The sequence below is a fragment of the Theobroma cacao genome, chromosome 9 (assembly GCF_053813885.1).
Source record: "Theobroma cacao isolate CCN51 chromosome 9, ASM5381388v1, whole genome shotgun sequence".
Taxonomy (NCBI): Eukaryota; Viridiplantae; Streptophyta; class Magnoliopsida; order Malvales; family Malvaceae; genus Theobroma; species Theobroma cacao.
In genome coordinates, this window is record NC_142647.1 from 1,037,002 (window position 1) to 1,059,167 (window position 22,166).

Sequence of the window (22,166 nt, forward strand, 5' to 3'; positions counted from 1 at the left end):
ACGAGTTTATCTCACAAATGACGTTTCATAAATTGAAAATATTATAACCACTTAAATATCTAATTATATTTTAATACAATTTCCCTGGATCGTGATACTAAACATCGTCCTAAGGTGATAGATTGAATAAAAGAACAACAAGAAGAAGAAAAAAAAAGATTGGGCCTTTTAATTGGATCATTAGGCTAAGGAAGTTAGAAAATGGTCTCCTTTCTCCCCACGGCCTTACCCTAGTCTTCTTGGGTTTTGCTCTTCCTCTCCCCAATCTCATATTGTAATTTTCTAAAAAGCTAACCAATTTATTTAACTTACAATGCCATTGAATTCCAGAGAAATTTATTTGCATACATTGCATTCATGCTACGGTAAGAATTAATAGTCTACCTAACACATTTTTATAAATATAATTTGCACAAACAGAAGAGAGGGGGCAGCAATGAATGCAAGCAAAGCTAAAAGAATAGGCTTAATTAATAATAAAAACCATTAAACGATATCTATTTACGTAACTAAATTTTTATTTTTCATTTAAATCTACACTATCTTTAATTTTAATGAAAGATTAACAATTGTCGATCCCAATATTAATCAACATTTATTGTATACTTACCTTGATGACGTGCCACATAATCTCTTAACCATATCGACAATCTCGTGTACAGAAAATGATAATTATTTCATATCCTACAAATCAAGAATAATTGGTAAAAAAAATTTACTTCTACTCAGATAATTTAATAGTAAAAAGAATCAACAGTAATAATCACTGTAATAACGTTGAAGAAACAAAAGAAAGAGAGAAAAAAAAAAGCAGGTGCAACGGTGGCGTTTGGAGGATTAAAACTCTCTAATCCAATCCACTTTGACGAGGCCGACAGACAGTACCCTAAAACAAAGAACTAAAAAAAGTGAGAAGAGAGCGCAGGCAGAGACTTGCACTCGCCGAAAGGCAGTCTTGTCAGCCACGCTAAGCCCAACCTTAGCCTTCCCCTTCTCCCTAATCATCATTATTCTTTTTCTTTCCTCCACCGGTGCCGTTTCACCCTTTCCAATTTTGCGTTTTTATTAATATCTACAAAAAAGGACAAAATACAAAATCTAGTATTTTCTTATTTAAGATAATTAAAATCCCTTTTTTTTTGTTCATTACACATCCAACAATCAGTAATAATTTTCCATATATATGTATCATACAAGTAGTTATTTATTATTAATAATTAAAAATTTTTATATTTATATTTGATATATTATCAGGATACATTTTTATAAGTAAACAATTGCATCTCATTGCCCACCAAAAATTATTGCTAATAAATATATTAGTATTAATAATAATCGAAATAAAGTCATACCCCATACGTACATGTGACAAAAAAAAAGAAAAACTATTAAGAAAAACCCCTGAAAATTTCACAGTAGCAAGTAAGAATTTAGTAACGGTTTGTGAATGTAAGAGAATTTATTTATTTTTAATTAATTAAGGAAATCCAATTAGTATCGTGAATAGGAGATTAGATTCCGAGGATGCAATTGATGACATTTTCAGGAAATAAAATATATAAAATTAAATAATAAATAAAATTAATTAAAAATTTTTATTTTGATATATAATTAACATTTAAAATCTATTAAGTTGATCAACATAAGTTATGATCTTATTTTACTTTAGAGTACAGTTGATTTCGAATATTTTAATAAAAATTTGATTAATTTAATTTTTTAAAACTTTAAAATAAAGCTCGTCCTCAGATACACTAATACTAAGTACTAGAAAAAGAAAGAAAGAAGATAGATTTAGATTAGAAGGTAATAGAAGCAAGAAGAGGTAATTGCCTCCTATTGCATTTTAATTGCAAGTACTATTTTATTTTCATATATATATATATATATATATAATTAACTCTTATCATCAGAAGACATTTCCAAACAAGAAAAAAAAAAAAAGAAAGAAAGAAGGGCAATGAATCGGCAGTGGTGGGTTTATCAGTTTCCGCAACCCTAGAAGCCAAAAACAAATGAAACCCTGTCAGTGCCACATGTCATCTCTGGACCCCACCATTTTTCTCATCTTGAAAAGAAAAATTAAAGGTCAGAGTCAGACCCCCCACACACATATCACCCTCCCTTCTCTCCCGATCCTTTTGCCCAACGCGAGAGAGAGAGAGAGAGAGGGGGGAAAGTGCTCGTTTATATAAGAAAACGAGAAACCAAACCGAATAACTGGAATCTACTCCACCACACAAACAACTTTCAAAAATATTTACTAATTAATTAAATAAATGTTATTTGTTTTTTATTTTAAGAGAGAAAAAAAAGTGAAAGAAAAGAAGAAAAGAGAAGAAAAGACACCCTCGTATATATACATTGCTCACACCTCATCTCCGTCACTTTTACACATTTTTAACTTTTTTCTCTCATTCCTCGCCACCCCTCCCTCTCCCTACCCTTTCCCCATATCTTCTCACTTCTCTCTTGCAAACCCCATATATTCTTTTTATCAACATCTGGGGCTCTTTTTTTTTCTTTCTTTCCTTTGTTTTCGTCGGTTGGTGGTGGAGGTGGTGTACGATGATGATGACGATGGTGAAAGATGAGTGGGTTCGGGCGGCGATGACAGATGACAACGTGGTGGTGGAGCTTCTGGTGAGGCTGAAACAAGCGCAAGCAGTACCATCGGCTCCGAAATCTGCGGTGGCTGCACTTAGATGGGGGATGCGGCAGCCGAGGTCTAAGTCCATGTCGATGCGATGCGACGCCAAGAAAGATGGGGATTTCAACGTCGGTACCAGAGGTAGCCCCACCACGCCTCTTTCTTGGAGCGGCGGAGGCGGCGCCGCCTCTCCTTCCACCGCCGGTGGCTTCGAAGAGACCAGTAGACACGCCCTTCGCTCTCCTCCAGCTGCACCTTCCAGATCCAAGGTTTCTTTTTCACTTACTCTCTCTCACTCTCTCTCTCTCTCCGTCTGTCTGAGATAAGGAGCTGGTCTTTCGATGTGTCATACTTGGGTTGGAGTTGACGGAAATGTCCCCGTCTGGCATGTAAAAATTACGTGACCACCACTGTTCTTCGGATTTGAAGAAGTGGTTTTGGTTCTGGCTTTGTCTTTGTTTTATCGTTTGTGTCCCGTCGACGAGACATTCTTGTCTAACTTCTTATACACCCTTTTTCTTCTTTCCTAATCCTCAGGTCAAATGACCATCTAACCCCTTTTTAATCTTCTTTATTTACACTTATTTCTTTTCGTGTCACGTAAAATTTATGCTCGGTTTTCCTCGATTGCATGGATTTCTCCATATCCAGCTGACGAAAATGCCCTTTAAAAAATTTCCCGAAGGTCAAATCTGCCCATTTTTACGGTTTTTCTCATCATCTTCGAACTGAAAGGTTTTTATGGGTTCGATCTCTCCGACCATCGGTTTCTGACAGGATAATAGTAATAAAAACAGCAACAAGTGTCAACCTTTTTATGTTTGGACTAAAATGCCCTGGTGCTTTTAAGGGTTTTACGTTTTTCACGTGAGGTCAGCACCCATACGCAGATTGGAAGCGCCTCACGTTTTCTTCTCGCCTCTTTTCCGGTCACCTGTCATTCTTTTGTTGGCTTTTTTTAGATTTACCAAATCGCCCTTCCAAAACCACACCCCCCTTAGATTCTACTTACCAGGAAGTCCAGTACGCTTTTCAGTAAAAGGACAATTTCGTCAGGCAAAAAAAATTCACTGGGGCCCATCCCCCACCGTAAGAAGCAAGGAAGCTTCCCGTAGAGGATCCCAGGGTATTTTGGTCATGACGTGAAACCAGTTTGATAGGTGGGGTCCAGTAAAAGGAGGGGCTGTAGGTCTGCGTTCTTTCGGTTTGGTGTAATGTTGTTGATGATCAAGGGAGAGAGCGATTATCAGGTGTGACGCGGGTGCAATCCAATTTGGTGGGTCTTCCCCCTCCCATCGCTATCTGTAACTGTACTTGTATTCGCATCGGTTTTTCCCGTGTTTATCTACTCTTTTACGACCCTCACCTTTTTCCGGGATTGGGATATCTTTTAGTGTCTGGGTCCCACAATGTCCAACATTTATGATTGGGGATCGGATCGACCATGGACCGTCTGATTTGGAAAAAAAATGAAAATAGTGGTGAAAAAACTTGAAATTGGGAGGTGAGAATTTTAATTAGGTGTTGGGGAGCTTAGGGTCATACAGCTAGTGACCCAATATCTGCCGGCCATGTCAGAAAGGATCACGTGGGAGTAGTCACGTGAGGTGAAGATCGGAATTAGAGGAGAGCTTAAATCATATGCTAACGTGCCTGTGAATATGACATGGCTTCTTCTTACTGGTTCACTTGGGTGAGAAGGAGCGGGCATTTGGCAATATTCAATTCCGTGCCCTTCCACCACTCAGATTGTCAGCTGTCCCCTACTTGGAGCGCTTTCAAAGGTTTACATGTTTTTTGGTTGTGACCTTGTGAGAGTGCCATCTCATTTTTCTTTTCCCATTTTTTTTAGTTTTAATAATAATGTTAATAAAAAATGGTCTGTGTAAATGTGACGTGTGAGTCAGCTTCTGTTAAGTATTTATGGCAATTTGGATAATGTCAATGCATGCATGTGTTTGAGTTTCATTAGATGGGACCCCAACCTTTAACTTTTAGTTTGAGTGTTCATCCACTTTGGATTTTTACTCCTTTCTTTATGTTTATTGATTTATGATTTGGCTGATGGATGTTGCAGGGCACTGCTGCTGCTAATGAAACCACTAGCACATCCACCAAGAGGACAAGAAGGAAGAAGGTAAAAAATTTAGTTTGATCTTCACTCGGAAATGTTTTATTGAGAAAATTCTGATGATGATTCATGGGTTTCTAATCTGGTATTGATTGTTGTCATTTTTTCAGACATTTGCTGAACTTAAGGAGGAGGAGACTCTGCTTTTGAAGGAAAGGGTTTATTTGAAAAAGGTGTGTTTGAGTTTGAGGGTTCTTCATCCATCATGTGCCTTCTTGACTGTGGTCAGTTAATCTTACAGTCATCTTCTATTCATTGAACAGGAGATTGCATCCATGCGTGCTACTTGTAAAGAACAGAGAGTCAGGAATGAGAACTTGAAAAGAATCAAGGTGAGCTAGACTAACTTTGATGCACTAAGTTGACATGATTAGTATAGATTCATTAATCAATATCTTACGAAAAGATAGGTTTAATGATGGAAATGTGAACTTACTTGTATTGCAGCTTGATTTGAACTTCCATACTGCAAAGAACTCGAGTTTAATTGTTGATGAACCGGAGGAGAAAGTACCTTGTAGTAAATTTTGCCAGAGAGTACCCTCTTCTCTTGACTACATTCCCACGACCACCTTGCCATCACATTCCCTGGATGATCGAAAGCCACTGTTAGATTCTTGCGATGCAGGGAAGGCTGATTCTAGTGGGGACAGTTATTTCTTACTGCCTGATCTAAATATGATGCCTGCTGAAGATGATTCCGGCACCGAAATGTTATATGGGACTAGCTGAGAAAAGATGAGCTGACTACTTTACCTCTTCTCGCAGCCAAAGGGTGTGAGAAAGTGGAGGGGTTTTACTGGAACAATGGTGACACTGGCCAAGGAGCTTATTTGCTGATGTAACTAATACCAAAACTCCGGCCAGGCAAACAGATTTAACAGTTTTAAGTTGCTCCAGTTGCCAACACTCGAAAGGTTTACCGAGATGAATTTTGAGGGTAGTGTAGAAATCCCTTTAGCCTGTAGATGGTGTAGAGATTCTTGTCATGGGTTGCAGCAGGTTTCCTACATTGCTCCGGAATTCGTTGGGGTAAACCCTCATTACTTCTCGTTTCGGAATTATGTAGAAAATAATTGCGATTCTTTGTAGGTACAAATCCCACGATGGCCTCTCTGTGTAAGCTTCTCGAAAACTAATTTTCACAAGTTTTGTTGTTAGAAACTCGGCTTCCAGTACCCCCCTTTACCAAATTATTCTGTAAACTTGAGGGAGGAATTTCGGAAAAGGACTTTCCAACAATCTTTGATACTGTTTCCTTACAGCCTAAGTTACTAGTGAAATTTCTTTTATGGACCCATTCAACCATTTATATATATATATGCCTTAGAATCACAATTCAGTGCGAGAGGTGTTGATCCACCACCGGAATGACGGTCAAAGGTAGAAAAGGGTAGGCAAGCCGTTTCCGGGATGTTTCTTTTGACGAGGTAAAAGGTACTGATACTATGTTGGGAAAAGAATTCTCCCCTTTAGCTTTTATATCTCGATTCCCGATCCTGGCGGAAAAGGGCGGCAGATGGAAACCTTCATTGCAAGCAAAACAAGGAGCTTTATAATAATTAAACACAGCTAAAGTTTAAGAGTATTATGTCATAAAATATTTTTAAAATTATGTATAAATAAAAATAATAATATTTGATTTATTGATAATAATATGATATAACAAATATAGAGTTAGAAAATATGTAATTAATTTATCGAAATAAAATTATGACACCTGTTTTTTATTTAAGCACTTTGGATATAACGGTGAAGGACGGCCCTAAATAGAGGAAAAGGTTTTTGGCCTAATAGATTCAAATATTGAATCCAATCTAGCTAGAGAAGTATAGCTTCGGTACCAACTAGCCAAGAAAAGGAGTTAATCAAAGCACTCTACATGGATGATGCTGTAGATTATAAGACCTTAATTTATCTTTAATGCATGGTTCTGAGAGAACAAATCCAAATTCCAAAATCATGTTTTTTTTAATTATCATCTAATATATTATTGATGGAATTTTTAAATTCTACAAACAAAATTAATGTGATAAATAAGAATCTAGGAATGAATTCAAAAGTCATCAGATTAAAATTACGCAATGAATTTTGTTATAGAATAATTATCTACACGAATAAGTTTGATGTAGGGGAGACAACCATGAGGACAGATTTGATTTGATTAATCAGTCCTAACAAACTCAACATTTCACAGCAAAGAGATGGACCATCCTACCATGCCCCAGTAACTACTGAAAGAGACAAAGGTATCCCGACCGGTCTATGATGACTAATAAGGAATCCTACGATAAAACCATTTTTATCCATTTCGCATCAGGCACTAAGAGCACAAAAACACCTTACGCCAAAGGAATAAAGCAAAGCAAAAATACAAATTTAACTTAAGATTGAAACAATAATTTTTGAATTGGCTACACCTTCCTAATGTTTTAGAACTCTTAGTTGTTGTTTCGGGTTGTGGGGAATTTCCCCAATAAATGGCTTGAGCAAGAACAGTCAAGCATGCTGGACCGATGTCATGTTCGAATGTTTCAGTTTTTCTTCAACAAGTTCAATACAGCGGTACAAAACCAACTCAACCGGGTTCAGAGCACATACAGTGTCAATAGCAAGTTGATCATAATCGCTCTTATTCTCTGCCATCATGCCTGTCACAAGGGTTCGAAGAGGTAGGAGCCATTCGTTGTAGGCCTTTTGCAAATTGTTCTTGGACAGCACTCCAGTGTAGTTGGTTTTCCCTGTTCCATTTGCCACCAGGTCAAAAATAAAGAGCAATATGGATGATGACTGATGAAGCACCTTTAAAAACTCCACTGGCTTAGACAGTAAATATCATATTATAAAGAGGCCAAATCTTAGACGGTCAAACTGACCAGGAGCTGAGTCTTGGGACCGAGATCTATGAGAATAGTATTAATTCTACCCATGACTGAATTTAAATGTTTAACATGGACTTTGTTGATGGAGGGAGAAAGCTGGAATTAGTGAATGTGTTATAACTTTTCTAAAATCAAACTCCAGGGCCTTGACTCATTACATAAATACAAACACCAAACTTAGTAATAGCACATTACCACGGAAGTGCTATGCTAATATGCAGAAAACAAAGAGCACACACTGCAAGAAACATGAGCATCTAAAGCCTTAAGTTCTCATCTTCAATAAACCAGTAAACTAAGATTTACCTGCTGATTCTGTCATCAATACAAATCGGTACAAATTAAGGGCGGATAGAACCTGTAACACATCATAATGAATCTGTTACATACAGGAAATGCCTAGCGTGATAATGACACAAGAACCATTCAAGAAGACCTTAAAATGTGAAGCAATAGAAAAAAATACCACAATCCAAGCAAGACAATAATACAAGAACCATTGAAATGCTCTAAGGAAGATAACTCCAATAAGTTAAACATCAACAGGCAAAAGATGCAAAAGAAATACCGCATCGCCATTTTCTGGAAGGATTGGAGGTCCTCCATTCAGAGGCCTCAAAACTGACTCCACCAACTCAAGGATGCTTGTACTCCAAAATAATGTATTTTTACATGCTTTATCGTCAGCCCCTAGGACTTCATTTTTTCCTATTGACGTCCTCAGGGTACTTTCCATGTGCATTTCCCCTCTAACACAATCTAGAAGAATTGCAACCTACACAGAGTTGGAGGAACTACCTTAGGTAATGTATCTTCAACTATAATCACATCAAATAATAGTCATGTACACGGAATTTTACCATAGAGGAAGATTCGCTCTTTTCAATTAGAGCTTTTAAAATGTCAAATCTCTGAGAATTTGGAATATCAGCCAAAACCTGGTATTTAGTATCAAATCAGTATGAACCCTAAAAGCATTTGTAGATAACTGAAGATATGAACTTGATAAGATAATAAATTTCAACATATTGAGGTAGATTGACAGAGGAACCATAATATACAAAATCCTAACCCTTTTAAGCGCTTCAAAGGCATTTTTCCTTAGCACTGTGTCAGATGCATATATGATAATCATTGTAATAGCCTGCAATGTTCATTTTGGCCATCAGAACAAGAGAGTGCAAAGGAGGATGTATAAAAACAAGATGGAAGGAGACTACCTGCAACGCAGAAAAAAGGCTAGTCATGTAAAGAGAGCAATCGTTATGTTCATCATCTAACGTCTTGGAGTTATTTCCATTTGTTATATCAAGCAAGAAATCAACAGCATGTCTCTTAAATTCCCATGGAAGATCAACAGATGAGAATATGTGCTTTAACATGCCGATTGCTTGCCACCTTTTGGTCTGGATAATTTGAAGTTCTCCCTTAACAGCACTCAAATCCTCCTTCGCAACCTGAGCAACTTCATCGCACATTTGGGCCCAAATCACTGCATCAATAAACAACAAAAATTCTGTGCATGTCAAAGAAATAGGCAATGTTTTCTGTAACTGATGATGTCAGATGAGGAAAAAAGATCAACAAAATGAGGATATTTTGTATATGCAAAACACAAACCTGAAATTGATGCACCAAGATAGACATGGGATGAAAAAAACATACTATCATCTTCGTTCTCTGTGCATCTCATAATTATGCATCAAACAAAACGTGTTAGAGAAATAATAAGAACAAAAGAAGGTGGAGATCTTAATTTAATCTTGTAATCCTTTAGGAAACAATTATGAAGGAAATTAACTCAGCAACTCATGAACTGTACCTCCAATAACAATGCCAGATATTTTGTCAACATCTGACCCAGTTATCAAACCACAATAGGACAAACCACAATATGGAAGGAAGCATGCCAATCGCACTGCAAAGGGAAGATGATTTGAAGAATTACATCTACTGCTAACTGAAACCAATGCCTGCACATCAAGGATGTATCTTAAAACCAACAAAAACAAACAAATACATGATTTGATAAAACTAAAAAAAATTCAAGAGATCAAGAATGGAAGTCAACCAATCCCAAAAAGACAAGTAGATTTAAAAACAAGGTGACTATTGGAAATTAAATCACTTGTAGATCTACTGAAACAATAAACACCCAACCTAGAACTTTGGTTCAACATAAGAGCACCAACCAAGATTTGCAGAACGTATAGACCAAGTAGAGCTTGAAGCTTTTCATTTACTCCAGCCTCCTATTATAAGGAATAGCAAAGAATTATCAGGAACTAACAGAGAAACACATCAAGAATTTCAAAAATGGCCTAACATGAAGTCAAGTATTGCAGACCAGTTTTGTAGAAACCACTTGTATAGAGTGACCAATGTCGACAGCTCTGTCAAACAAAGTCTCCAGTTCTGAATCTTCATAGTCTGATTCTGAAGAAATGGTGTTCACAACTTTAACAACAACCGGAACTGCGACTTTAATTTGTTCAAAATGGCGCCTTTGAATGGAAAGAAATACTGAAACAAGAACACGAATATTCATGAATATTCAAACAAATAGATTCAGTAAAGAAAATCACTCTTGAATTTTTCAGATGACTATGATTGATTACCTTTTGAAAGTCCACTTAAAAGAGGAGAAACATAAACAGAAGCTTTGACTGTCTTATTTGGGGAATCTAACGCCTGATCCATTAAAATTCAAAAATCAACAAATACTTGTGACCATTAATTCATAGAAAATTTAAAAGAATGCAATTTAAATACACAGACCTCGCAAAGAATCGAAAGCATATCGCGAGGACTGCATGTCTGTATGAAGCGATCAATGATGTTATCAGCAATCTCCAAACACTTAAGCGAAACTCCTGAAAATTTTGAAACTGACTTTGGCAACTCAAACGAAAGCGCATCGAAAACCTCCTGTGAAATGATCCATAAATTTCATAAGTAAGCTTAATATAAGAACAAAAACATTAGTAAACACTTGATCACGTAAAATGATGCGATAAAAACCTGATCCAGAGAAGGCGAGCACAAAAAATTATAAGTTTCAGAGAGAATTTCGAGCGCATTGGCGCTTGCATCTTCGTTTTCTGGCTCCGAAATGGCGGCGTCTGATAAGGAATCGAGGAAGTTGACGAGCTCCGCGACTGAGGTTTGAGATTGACCAAGGTCTCCTCCGCCGTCGATTGACTACGAAAATGAATATGGATGGAAATTTAACTATTCTCGACAAAACGAATTGGATGAGAGGCTTGCTTCGTGCTTACCTCGGAGCAGGAAGTTAGAATCTGTTGGAGCTGAAGAAGGAGAGGATTAGCAGAAGAGGATCTGTCAAGCTCCGTCTTCTCTGCTGACATGGTGTCCTTGATACGCTGCGTTTCACGGCCTCTAAACACTCGACTCTTCGCCTGAAGTGTGTCTGCTCTCGATGGCGCCGGGCTCTGTTTCCTTTTGCCGCTAAGATTTTTTGCGAATCTGCCTCTCAGGAAATGGAAAAGGAAGTTGCTGGTTCACTTTATATATTTGAAATTTGAAATTTTTGGTTCTTCTTTTTCTCCTCTTTTTTGTACTAATAAAATTTTGGCAGCCGAAAGAAATTTAATTCAATGGAAAAGAAGATTATGGTTTTCTAATCTCGAATTTTACTTTAATCTTTCATTCGTTTTTAATTTTTTTTTATTTTCGTGAAAATTAAGAAAAATATTATTTTGATATATTTTACATTAAAATTTGTTTTTTTATTTTACAAAATATAAATATATGATTTTTTAAAAAATATAAAAAATCATACATAAGAAAATGAACAAACAAATAAAACGGAAGGAATGATCATATGGTTGAATTTAACCGATGTTAATTAATAAATAATAAAAACAACTGAAATAATACTAATAGCTTATTTGTGGTTATGATTAAATTCCTTAAAAAGGGTTAAAAGTTTCAATTCTTATCCTAAGACTAATAATGATATTTAAATATTAATTAAATACATATATATATATATATATATATATATATATATATATCCTCAAGCATTTTAAAATTCAACTTTATTTTATTTTCATGCATGAGAAAGTTTATTAATTATTTGTTAAATTTTAAACAATAAACACATCATAGTAGAATTTGAAATTGATTGCAAAGTTTATGCATTCATAATACAATTGATTGCAAAGCTTTTGTCAATTTTGAATCGAAATTCTCATTTGCTAAAAGATATCAAAAAATTAAATTATCAAAATTGAAAATTTTTAATTATTCACATTTATTGTGAAGTCAATCAAACTAATGACTGAATGGTCACACATCATAAAGACCTACCTATAGGCCTTCATAATTTTGAACGTCCTCCCTTAAGAATTTTATGTTATATTTTTCAAATAAGTTAAAAATAAGTTACTTTAAAATGACGTAATCGTTTTTTATTAACTGTTTTTTCCTTATATGTATATAAAAAGAATCCTTATTTCAAGTTTTATATAGCATATAAAATATATGGTGTATTGCATAGAAATATATGAAAGTTTTGAGATTTAAATCACCATATTTGAAAATATTATATTACAAAATCTTTAATTTTAACATATGATTGATTCAATTGATTAGGTCTAAAGTTTATAAAAATCAAATTAATCAAATTATATTATAAATAATTGAATTGTTTGAAGTACATGAAAGAATCAGAATAATCAAAATAAAATTATGTCAATGAATTCAATTAATTATTTTGATTATAATTACTTCAATATTTTTATTAACAATTATTTAAAAAATAATAATTTACTCATATGCACTTTCTATAAGGATAAATTCCATCTATAAAAATACTTTAACAAATAAATAGGAGAAAAATATCCCTTTAACTTACATCAAGTAACAAATAGTGAAATAAATCTAACATAATATTTTAATACTGCATGTAATACAAATCAACTTAAAGAAAATATACCAATTTAAGAGAAACAAATTCAACAAACATTTTCAACAAATTACATCAATAATATCATGAATTTTAAAAATATAAAAACTTTAAAATATATATTATTTATAGTCAATTTGTGGGCATTTATAAATTTTGGATATAAAAAACCACTAAAATTGATTGAAATATTTAAAATTTCTAATCCAAATCGAAATAATCAATCTGAATTAACTAATTCAATCAATTATTTCAGTTTGATTGATTAAAATCTTCTCAACCTTATAAATAATTAATTGAAATGGTGTCCTTCATAAATTTTTTGAAAAATCTTGAAGTAATTTAATTAATTATATGTAGTAATAAGATAATGTCGATCAAATTTTAAAGAAGGATTTCATTTATTTATGTTTAGAGAGTCGATGAGATCTTAACGACCAAAACGAGTTCAGTTAACCCACCCGAGACAACGGTCCCATTTCTCAACCTGCTTTTTACTCTGCCACCCGATTCGGATGCTCCTAATCTGATACGCCCGCCTCCACGCTACAATCTCTACGCCTCCCTCTCCCTGACGGTCCGGTCTCACCGAAATGGAACCCGACGTGAGCATCGAGACCTCCTGCATGATCCGGATCGCCGTCCTTCCGATCGGCGATGTCCCTCCTCCTCTCCTGCGGGACTACCACTCCATGCTGCTGCGTCACCACGCGATCCCTCTCTCGACGATCAGCTCCTTCTACACGGAACATCAGAAATCCCCTTTCGCTCACCAGCCTTGGGACTCGGGCTCGCTCCGGTTCAAATTCGTGTTGGGCGGGGCTCCACCCAGCCCGTGGGAAGATTTCCAGTCCAACCGCAAGATCCTTGCCGTGATCGGCATCTGCCACTGCCCTTCCTCGCCAGATCTCGATTTCGTCATCGATCAATTCAATGCCGCCTGCAAAGGTTACACCTCTGCTCTCGTTGAACGCTGCTTCGCCTTTTGTCCTGGCGATTCTCAAGTGAGTTCTCAGAATTAGGGTTTTTTCTGTTTACTTTATTAAATCAGATGCTAATGTGCTGCTATATGATTAAGATTATTATTAGTTATAGTTATTGGCAATTAGCTGGAGGAATGCTGTGATTCGTGTTTCTCAAACCTTTTCAATTTATTCAATATTTGTTTGTTTTAACAAAGTAAATAATATCAAGCTTTTGTGAATTTCATGGTCTGATTCCTTAATTTTCTGCTGCAGCTGGAAGATGGTAAGAAGAGGGAGAACTTGGTTTTGTTTCCTCCTTCTGACCGTGCAACGCAGGAGTTTCACTTGCAGACAATGATGCAGGATATCGCTGCTTCATTGTTGATGGAATTTGAGAAGTGGGTTCTTCAAGCAGAATCTGCTGGAACTATTTTGAAGACACCTTTAGATTCTCAAGCTACTCTTAGCTCAGAGGAGGTTTATGTTTAGGTGTCCTAAGCTTTTTAATCTGTATTTTATTGTATGAAAGCATTTATTTATTGTTGGACAGTGTGATTTTTGGAATCTTCTACTTAATCAGTTTGTTTTGATAAAAATGTCAATGCAGGTGATCAAGGCCAAAAAGAGAAGACTTGCCCGTGCACAGAAGACAATAGGGGATTACTGTTTGTTAGCAGGATCACCTGTTGATGCAAATGCTCATTATTCAACTGCACTTGAACTAGCAAGGTTGACTGCTGATTACTTCTGGTATGCTGGGGCATTGGAGGGCAGTGTTTGTGCCATACTGGTAATTGTGGCCTCTGAACCAAGCACATCTGCTATTTATGATGTTTGTTTGGATCCTTAAAAGTGATTAGGTTACTTACAATACATACATGTGCATGAAAAAACAAATGGATAAGGCCTCACTATTTTTGAAATTCATTGTAAATGTTTGCTTTCTTACAAATATAATTAATGAATAGATATATTTACAATGAGGCCTATCTACAACATCTCTGAATCTTTATATCATATTAGTGTTGTGGCTCACATCCAGTTATGGCCACTGCCAATTTTAGTGACTAGCATTGGCTTTCAGGATTTATCGCATGTTTAGAGACCAAAAATTTCCTCCTTCATTTGCATCTCTTTTTTTTTTTTTGGCCAGAGGGGGGGGGGGGGGGGGGGGGGGGGGGGTGTTGTTCAGATGTATTTGAATTACACTCTTCTAACTTTTTCCATCCTAATGGCAAGTTTGCTGGTGATAATATAGAACAAACACATTGAACAACTGATCTGCACATATGTATTTATTCATCTATGTATGTATTTACTTATTTGTCTTGTCATCAGGTTGATCGTATGGGCCAGAAGGATTCAGTTGTAGAGGATGAGGTTAGGTATCGTTACAATAGTGTCATCGTGCATTATAGGAAATCCTTCATACAAGACAATGCTCAAAGGTATATGATGTCTTTTTCTTTTTCTTTGTTCATTTCTGTTGATGCATCTTGTTTCAGTAAATTCAATTGCCAATATTTGTAGAATGCTCTTGGCATCTGCTCTCTATCTTCCTTCTTTGAAGTTATGTTTATGTTTGTGTTATAGCCTTTTTCATCTTAATTTTCTATGAAGCAAAAATGATGCACCTTAGTTTTGTCAGTCTAATCTTGTGAATCACAACCTAAAGTGTTTGATTTAGGTGCTTTTTTTTTCTTAAAAAAAACAAGAGTGAAATTAATCTTTCCGTCTTTAACCTTATGAGAACTAACTTTAATATTTTTTAAATGCAGAGTCTCACCTCTTACTTTTGAACTTGAAGCTACCTTGAAATTGGCAAGGTTTCTATGCAGGTATGTTTCAATGCATTATGCCATTATGATCTCATTGAGTTTGCTTGTAAATAACATGTGAATATTTCCTTAGTATTCTTGAGATCAATTTTTGGGAGATGACAAGTTTATGGGATATATTAGAATTGTCTTGTTATATTGGCAATGTGGATGTATTATGTTCTTTTAATTTTTTTTATTTTACTCATTTACTCTTGTTTTATATCTGATAGCTGATATTTATGTCATTTTATGAAAACAGAATAAGATATAAGGAACTTTTAACTCTGGTCCTGTCCAAAATTCCAAGTTCTTGTACATAGTGTTCTGTGTTAAGCATTCTGTTCAATATACTCTCTTAAAAGAATTTTCATTTTTAATCTTTGTGGTTATTGTAGGAGAGACCTGGCTAAGGAGGTAGTGGAATTGTTAACCAGTGCTGCTGATGGTGCAAAATCTTTGATTGATGCCAGTGACAGACTCATATTATATGTTGAAATAGCTCGTTTATTTGGTACTCTTGGTTATCAACGAAAAGCTGCCTTCTTCTCAAGGCAGGTAGCTCAGTTGTACCTACAACAAGAAAATAGATTGGCTGCTATTAGTGCCATGCAAGTCTTGGCAATGACCACCAAAGCATATCGTGTTCAGAGTAGAGCGTCCATATCAAGACATCCACTTTCCAATGTGAGTATAGAAGTATGGAGGGAACTATGTAGCGCATTATTTATCTGTTTCTTGAAACTTTTTTTATAAAGACACCCCAATCTAATTGAAATTCGTTCTCTCTTAGTAAATTATCCTATTATAATAAGCATTGCTACTTTTCTTTCTTTTATGACAGGAAACTGAATCAGGTCATGCTGATGGTGGGAAAATGCATCACCAGTCAGTAGTTTCATTGTTTGAGTCTCAATGGAGCACCTTGCAGATGGTTGTGCTGAGAGAGATACTACTATCTGCTGTTCGTGCAGGAGATCCTCTTGCTGCCTGGAGTGCAGCAGCAAGGCTACTAAGATCTTACTACCCTCTAATTACACCTGCTGGTCAAAATGGCCTTGCTAGTGCACTGTCAAATTCAGCTGAAAGGTTACCTTCAGGAACTCGATGTGCTGATCCTGCCTTGCCTTTCATAAGGTTTGTCTCACTGCTTTTAATTCATCTAGATTTTGGAGGCAGAATTTAAACTCATTCCTTTAATGGTTATTGTTCTTGTGCTGCACTTAATATGGAGACTATGTAGTCTCTTAGGTTTTGCATAGTATCCCCTTGTATCAAGAGGTTCTTTTGCAAAAGTCCCAGTACAGTTGACTTCCATGTTCCTTTATACCTTGGTATTCAGGGATGTTAATGGTTGTTTGTTATTGCAGGTTATATTCTTTTCCTCTCCATCCCTCACAAATGGACATTGTGAAACGCAATCCAGCAAGAGAAGATTGGTGGGCAGGATCTGCTCCTTCAGGACCTTTTATCTATACACCATTCAGCAAGGGAGAGCCAAATGATAATAGCAAGCAAGATCTAATTTGGATTGTTGGGGAACCGGTGCAGGTCTTGGTGGAGTTGGCTAACCCTTGTGGATTTGATTTAAAGGTTGATAGCATCTATCTCTCAGTGCAGTCAGGGAATTTTGATTCTTTTCCCCTTAGTGTGGATCTCCCACCTAATTCATCCCAGGTGATCATGTTATCTGGAATCCCGACATCTGTTGGGCCAGTGGTGATTCCAGGATGTACTGTTCATTGTTTTGGTGTAATTACTGAACACCTTTTTAGGGATGTTGATAATTTGCTTCTTGGAGCAGCACAAGGACTTGTACTTTCTGACCCTTTCCGATGCTGTGGTTCGCCAAGGTTGAGAAATGTATCTGTACCAAATATTTCTGTGGTACCTCCATTGCCATTGCTAGTGTCACATGTTGTAGGTGGTGATGGTGCCGTCGTTCTATATGAAGGTGAAATTCGAGATGTATGGATAAATCTAGCTAATGCTGGCACGGTTCCAGTTGAGCAAGCGCACATTTCACTGTCTGGGAGAAACCAAGATTCTGTCATCTCAATTGCGTATGAAACATTAAAATCTGCTCTTCCATTGAAACCTGGTGCAGAAGTGACCTTACCTGTGACCTTGAAAGCCTGGCGACTTGGCCTGGGGGAGAGTGATACTGCAGCTGGTAAGAGTGCCTCTGGTAGCACGGGTAGAAATGTGAAGGATGGAAGCAGCCCCTCATTGTTGATCCATTATGCAGGTATCTTTTGTAAAATTTATACAGTGCAACCACTCACCCAATGTCTCACATCACTTTCAAGCATTTAACTTTCTTATTTTCCTTATGTTGCTGATAACCCTTTGACGCATTTACTGCAATATTGTGGAATTTCCATTACCTTTGTTAAAGGATTGCTGTTGTATTATGGGATTGGATTAAATGATCGTCTATGACTTCCCTCATAAGGTAGTAAGACTGTATAACTAGTGCTGGCAGCTATTAAACATATCAAAGCCCATTTGTTGTAGCTAATTATGCACAATTATAATTTCAAAAATTGAGTACTTTTTGAACTTTTCATAATTGATTATTAAAACTGATAAATAAGTTCATTCGTTAAGGTGGAGTCATATCCATTAAGAACAACCCTTTCAGAAATGCTAATGAGCAAGTTTTGTACTGAGTTCCTAATACTTTTGTACTTGAGCCAAGCGTCACTTCATTTGGAAGCTGTACATAACCAGGTCATTTGACTTGATGACTAGTAGCTTGCCCTTATTAGAAGCATTCTTGAATAGCATGTAGCTAGGCCACTGAACTTTCTGAACCACTGAGCCTCTTCCTAGTGCTTAAATTCATCATTCTTTTCTCAGGGCCACTAGGAGATGCTGGAGATCTTGAAACAAACAAATCATCTGTTCCCCCAGGAAGGCGCCTGGTTGTTCCATTACAAATCTGTGTTTTGCAAGGTTTGTCTTTTGTGAAAGCTCGTTTGCTTTCTATGGAGATTCCTGCACATGTTGGTGAGAGTCTTTCCAATCTGGCTAATGTAGATGGTAACCCTTTGGATGAAACTGTTGGCTATGGAAATAAGATAGAGAGATTGGTGAAGATTGATCCCTTCAGAGGAAGTTGGGGATTACGTTTTCTCGAACTAGAGTTGTCTAATCCAACTGATGTTGTGTTTGAAATTAGTGTCTCTGTCCAGTTGGAAAAGTCAAGCAATGGTGACGACCTTTCTGTTGATTATGCCGCTGAATATGGCTATCCTAAAACAAGAATAGATAGAGACTACTTTGCAAGGGTATTAATACCCCTTGAGCATTTTAAGTTACCTTTTCTTGATGATTCAATTTTTTCGAAGGATTGGCAATCTGATGGGTATACTGGTGGCAGAAATCCTATTTTCTCAGAAAGGAATACAAAGGCTGAATTAAATGCTTCCATTAAGAACCTCATTTCCCGAATAAAAGTCAGGTGGCAATCAGGACGTAACAGCTCTGGAGAACTGAATATCAAGGATGCTATACAGGCCGCCCTTCAATCATCCGTCATGGATGTACTATTGCCGGATCCTCTGACTTTTGGTTTCAGGCTTGCTAGAAATGGTTCTGAAAATGCTTCAAAACTGGATTTACCAAAAGAATTAAATACAAGTATTCAGCCCTCTGCATCAAAGAATTTTGTAATAGCACATGATATGACTCCTATGGAAGTTCTGGTTCGAAATAACACAAAGGAAACAATCAAGATGAACCTTAGTGTTACATGCAGAGACGTAGCTGGAGAGAATTGTGTTGAGGGCACAAAGGCAACTGTCCTATGGGCTGGTTAGTTTCTTTTGTTTTATGGTATCATTGTGTGGCTGTTTCGTGTGTCAGTTTTAATAGGATCATCTGTTAGTCTTTTGACTCTAAATTTATCTGATCTTTTTTATCAGGTGTTCTAAGTGGAATCACCATGGAGGTTCCTCCACTTCAAGAAAGCAAACACTGTTTTTCTTTGTACTTTCTTGTCCCTGGTGAGTACACATTGGTTGCTGCTGCTGTAATCGATGATGCTAATGATGTTTTAAGAGCCAGAGCAAAAAGCGAATCGCCTGATGAACCTATTTTCTGTCGTGGACCTCCTTTTCATGTGCATGTGGATGGTACTGCGTGATCATTTTTTTCCCCCCACATGGTTATGGTTTATTAAGGTGCTCCTCAAAATGGACAGAGATGCTTAGCATCTTCGAGCAGCGTCCTTGGTTACATGTCCTCAACTGTTTCCCGAACCACCATTTTCTTTCCCCTCCATCAACAATGCTCTTCCATTTTCGAAAGCTGATCTGCTTCTATCAAAATCCAGTTACTGCAGAAATTAGGGATTTAGTGCTTGTAAATGGTATACATTGAAGCCTTATTCTGAGATGGGATTTGGATGCTTGTGATTCATTTTAAACATTTGTGTTGTGAAATATATTTGACATTTCACATTTACTTATACAGTGATCTGAGTCCGTCTTTATTTCTACTTTTTTACTTCTACCTCGTCTAAACTGTAAATGGATGGGATTGAATTCAAGTTTTTAGGTTTCCTATCTGGTTTTTACCCAGAACTTACAGAAGCAGGGCCCTTCAATCAGTAAATACTACGGTTGAGAATTGTAAACTATGAGTGGTTAAAATTTCTCCGCCTTCCTTTTGGGACCTTCCCAATTTAGGATTTCGGACTCCTAATTCCCAAAGCCTTACAGATTCAAGCCAGAAATTGATAAGGCAGTCGAGAAAATCATGGGCGTTCAATCACTGTCTATCATCACACACAATTCAAAAATATCTGATGCCTGCAACATGAGCACTGGCATATGGCCATGTGAATCTGTTCTTGTTGAACAGGATGTTACCAGTCATTATGATTATATATAAATGTGAATGGCATTGTGTTAATTGTTTGAAATAGACCAGTCTTCATCATTCTCCATTTTCCAGCTAGCTTCAACCCGGAATGCTTCACTGTTCTTTTGTTTGGATGTCAGGAATAATTTGTAATGAGAATGGTGAAGAATTTTTCATGATCTTTGTTTTATATGTTCTTCGCTTCCAAATCTTTTGCCTGACAACATGTAAATCATGCAGACAGAAAGCTGGGTGTTTTCACCCAATGGGTTAAAAACAATGGTCTCAGAGGTTGAAGTTTTGCCCCCCCTATATTACACATAATTATTTGGTCTTCCTTTTGGAGTTTCAGGAATTGTTGTTTGCCAAATTGAGGCAGCAGACTGACGGAAGAGTGGGGCTCTTGGTGGGTGGCAATGGGTCTTTTGATCTGATGCCCATTTGGGGGAAGTAGGAGACATGACTGTGCTTGAAAATGAAACTGGAAAGCTCCAAAAATGTGAAATTCGTGTATGAAGGTGACTGAAAACAGAATCTTTGAGAAATCATGAGCATTTATTTTTTTTTTTTTGTTACAGCTTCAGGTTTCTTACCAGTTCCCCTGCTGAACTTGTAGAAAAATCCCACACCCAGCTTCGTTGCCGAGAAATCAGGACAGACGCAAATATTTGATTCAATGAACTTGCCCTTTAAACAGGAAATTGTTACCAAGTTTCCTGCATGATTTGATTCATATAACTCTTTGGTTTATCAGGATTCTCTCCTTCCCATACCAACCTGGCATTTTCCTTTGTTACCACGTGTTTTTAATTGGTTTCTCAATTGCATTGCAAAGTATATGTTTTTGATTTGATGGTGGTTTGGTTCTTCCTCTGTCTTGTTCGCAATCATTCATGTTTCTTCTTTACCACATTTATGTTGTCGACAACATATTGTCGACCAGGAAAAATCTGGATATCTCCCAAGGATCATGTGAAGTTTCAGTCTGTTTTTCTCCATTGGCAATGAATACTTTTTACATTTTTCTAGTTTCTCGAAAAAGGCAATTTGTCCTTCAGAATTCATCCTGATTTAATTCCTGTTGATCCCAACGCCAAATACCCTTTTTCCCCGTTATGTCCAAACAGTCTTGCACCTCTCAAATCTCTCTTAAATTTATTCTTGATTTAATCTATAAGAAGTCTTGTTATTGGAAAAGGGCAGCCTAGCTTGAACTCCTCCTTATTAAATTACTAATTGACCTTCGAAAATATCTTGATTAGAAGTGATCCCAACACCAAATATCTTAACATTTTTTCATCTCTCAAATTATTGAATAATTTATTTTGGACTTGATTTATTCCCATTAAATAGTTATTTCATTATGCGAACTGCACTGCAAAGAACTCTTGTTATTGGAAAAGGGTAGTCCAGCTTGAAACAGTGACACACATTTGATGAAATATTGACTAATTTGGCTAAATCTGAGCAAGAATGTAAAAAGCCTCCCGTCCCCCACATGTTCAAGCTTGATATTCAATCCCTTTCCATGGGTTATTTCCATGTGGGCGAGTGTGTGTGCGTTCCATCAACATCAATGAATAGAGAAAACCTGCTTTCATCAAACAGTAATTCTCGACATGAAACTGTGAGTTTCCTCAAGCAAGGAAAATGTTGTGACATCACATACGAGTGAAAGTGAAGAAAAAGAAAGAGAGAGAGAGAGGAAAACATAACATCATCGAAGCCATCCTCGTGTAAAACTTAATGTCCTCTGATACCTCTCTTTCTTTCCCTCATCTATCATGTCACCTACGTTTGCTCTGTGGGGTAGTTGCTGCCCCTTTACCATGTTCTGATGGCTGATTCCCGTCCCTCAAACGCTCTTCCATTCAAACAGTTTATCATGCTTTGCCCCCCTCCCTCTGCCCTCCACCAGTATT

At 36.7% G+C, this 22,166-nt stretch overlaps 3 protein-coding genes across 4 annotated transcripts; 2 read left to right on the forward strand and 1 right to left on the reverse strand.

The window, feature by feature from the left end:
* The first annotated feature begins 2,342 nt into the window (after positions 1-2,342).
* On the forward strand, positions 2,343-6,079 carry LOC18587738 (uncharacterized). Its single transcript, XM_007011703.3, has 5 exons — positions 2,343-2,919; positions 4,728-4,787; positions 4,892-4,954; positions 5,045-5,113; positions 5,229-6,079. Exons 1-5 carry the CDS (start codon positions 2,569-2,571, stop codon positions 5,511-5,513), a joined length of 828 nt encoding a protein of 275 aa, XP_007011765.3. The 5' UTR covers positions 2,343-2,568; the 3' UTR covers positions 5,514-6,079.
* Positions 6,080-6,172: 93 nt separating this feature from the next.
* On the reverse strand, positions 6,173-11,242 carry ALF4 (aberrant root formation protein). 2 transcript variants are annotated; one of them, XM_088809854.1, is made up of 15 exons: positions 10,942-11,242; positions 10,685-10,864; positions 10,442-10,591; positions 10,282-10,354; positions 10,011-10,186; positions 9,856-9,915; positions 9,486-9,636; positions 9,284-9,343; positions 8,884-9,155; positions 8,736-8,807; positions 8,524-8,601; positions 8,232-8,438; positions 7,970-8,021; positions 7,383-7,522; positions 6,173-6,308 (listed from the first exon to the last, which is right to left on the reverse strand). In XM_088809854.1, the coding sequence occupies exons 1-15, from the start codon at positions 11,029-11,031 to the stop codon at positions 6,261-6,263; spliced, it is 1,809 nt and encodes a 602-aa protein (XP_088665980.1). In that variant the 5' UTR covers positions 11,032-11,242; the 3' UTR covers positions 6,173-6,260. The 2 variants fall into 2 exon arrangements, with proteins under 2 accessions (XP_088665980.1, XP_007011769.3); XM_007011707.3 differs by lacking the exon at positions 6,173-6,308 and having other exon boundaries at positions 7,140-7,522; positions 10,942-11,238.
* Positions 11,243-13,011: 1,769 nt separating this feature from the next.
* On the forward strand, positions 13,012-19,849 carry TRS120 (transport protein TRS120). The gene is made up of 10 exons (XM_007011710.3): positions 13,012-13,597; positions 13,832-14,035; positions 14,166-14,348; positions 14,897-15,006; positions 15,337-15,396; positions 15,774-16,062; positions 16,220-16,512; positions 16,746-17,623; positions 18,238-19,194; positions 19,305-19,849. Exons 1-10 carry the CDS (start codon positions 13,187-13,189, stop codon positions 19,523-19,525), a joined length of 3,606 nt encoding a protein of 1,201 aa, XP_007011772.3. The 5' UTR covers positions 13,012-13,186; the 3' UTR covers positions 19,526-19,849.
* The last annotated feature ends 2,317 nt before the right edge of the window (positions 19,850-22,166 follow it).

Bases quoted from the DNA above. Each gene is read 5' to 3' on its own strand.
- ALF4 (XM_007011707.3), bottom strand. From the start codon at position 11,031: ATGTCAGCAGAGAAGACGGAGCTTGACAGATCCTCTTCTGCTAATCCT. The intron at 8,602-8,735 runs GTTAGGATTTTG...ACTAAATACCAG, and splicing joins CCTTTGAAGCGCTTAAAAGG to GTTTTGGCTGATATTCCAAA. The intron at 8,022-8,231 runs GTATTTCTTTTG...GATGTGTTACAG, and splicing joins TTCCAGAAAATGGCGATGCG to GTTCTATCCGCCCTTAATTT.
- LOC18587738 (XM_007011703.3), top strand. From the start codon at position 2,569: ATGATGATGACGATGGTGAAAGATGAGTGGGTTCGGGCGGCGATGACA. The intron at 2,920-4,727 runs GTTTCTTTTTCA...TGGATGTTGCAG, and splicing joins CTGCACCTTCCAGATCCAAG to GGCACTGCTGCTGCTAATGA. The intron at 5,114-5,228 runs GTGAGCTAGACT...CTTGTATTGCAG, and splicing joins AGAACTTGAAAAGAATCAAG to CTTGATTTGAACTTCCATAC.
- TRS120 (XM_007011710.3), top strand. From the start codon at position 13,187: ATGGAACCCGACGTGAGCATCGAGACCTCCTGCATGATCCGGATCGCC. The intron at 16,513-16,745 runs GTTTGTCTCACT...TTGTTATTGCAG, and splicing joins CCTGCCTTGCCTTTCATAAG to GTTATATTCTTTTCCTCTCC. The intron at 19,195-19,304 runs GTTAGTTTCTTT...CTTTTTTATCAG, and splicing joins GGCAACTGTCCTATGGGCTG to GTGTTCTAAGTGGAATCACC.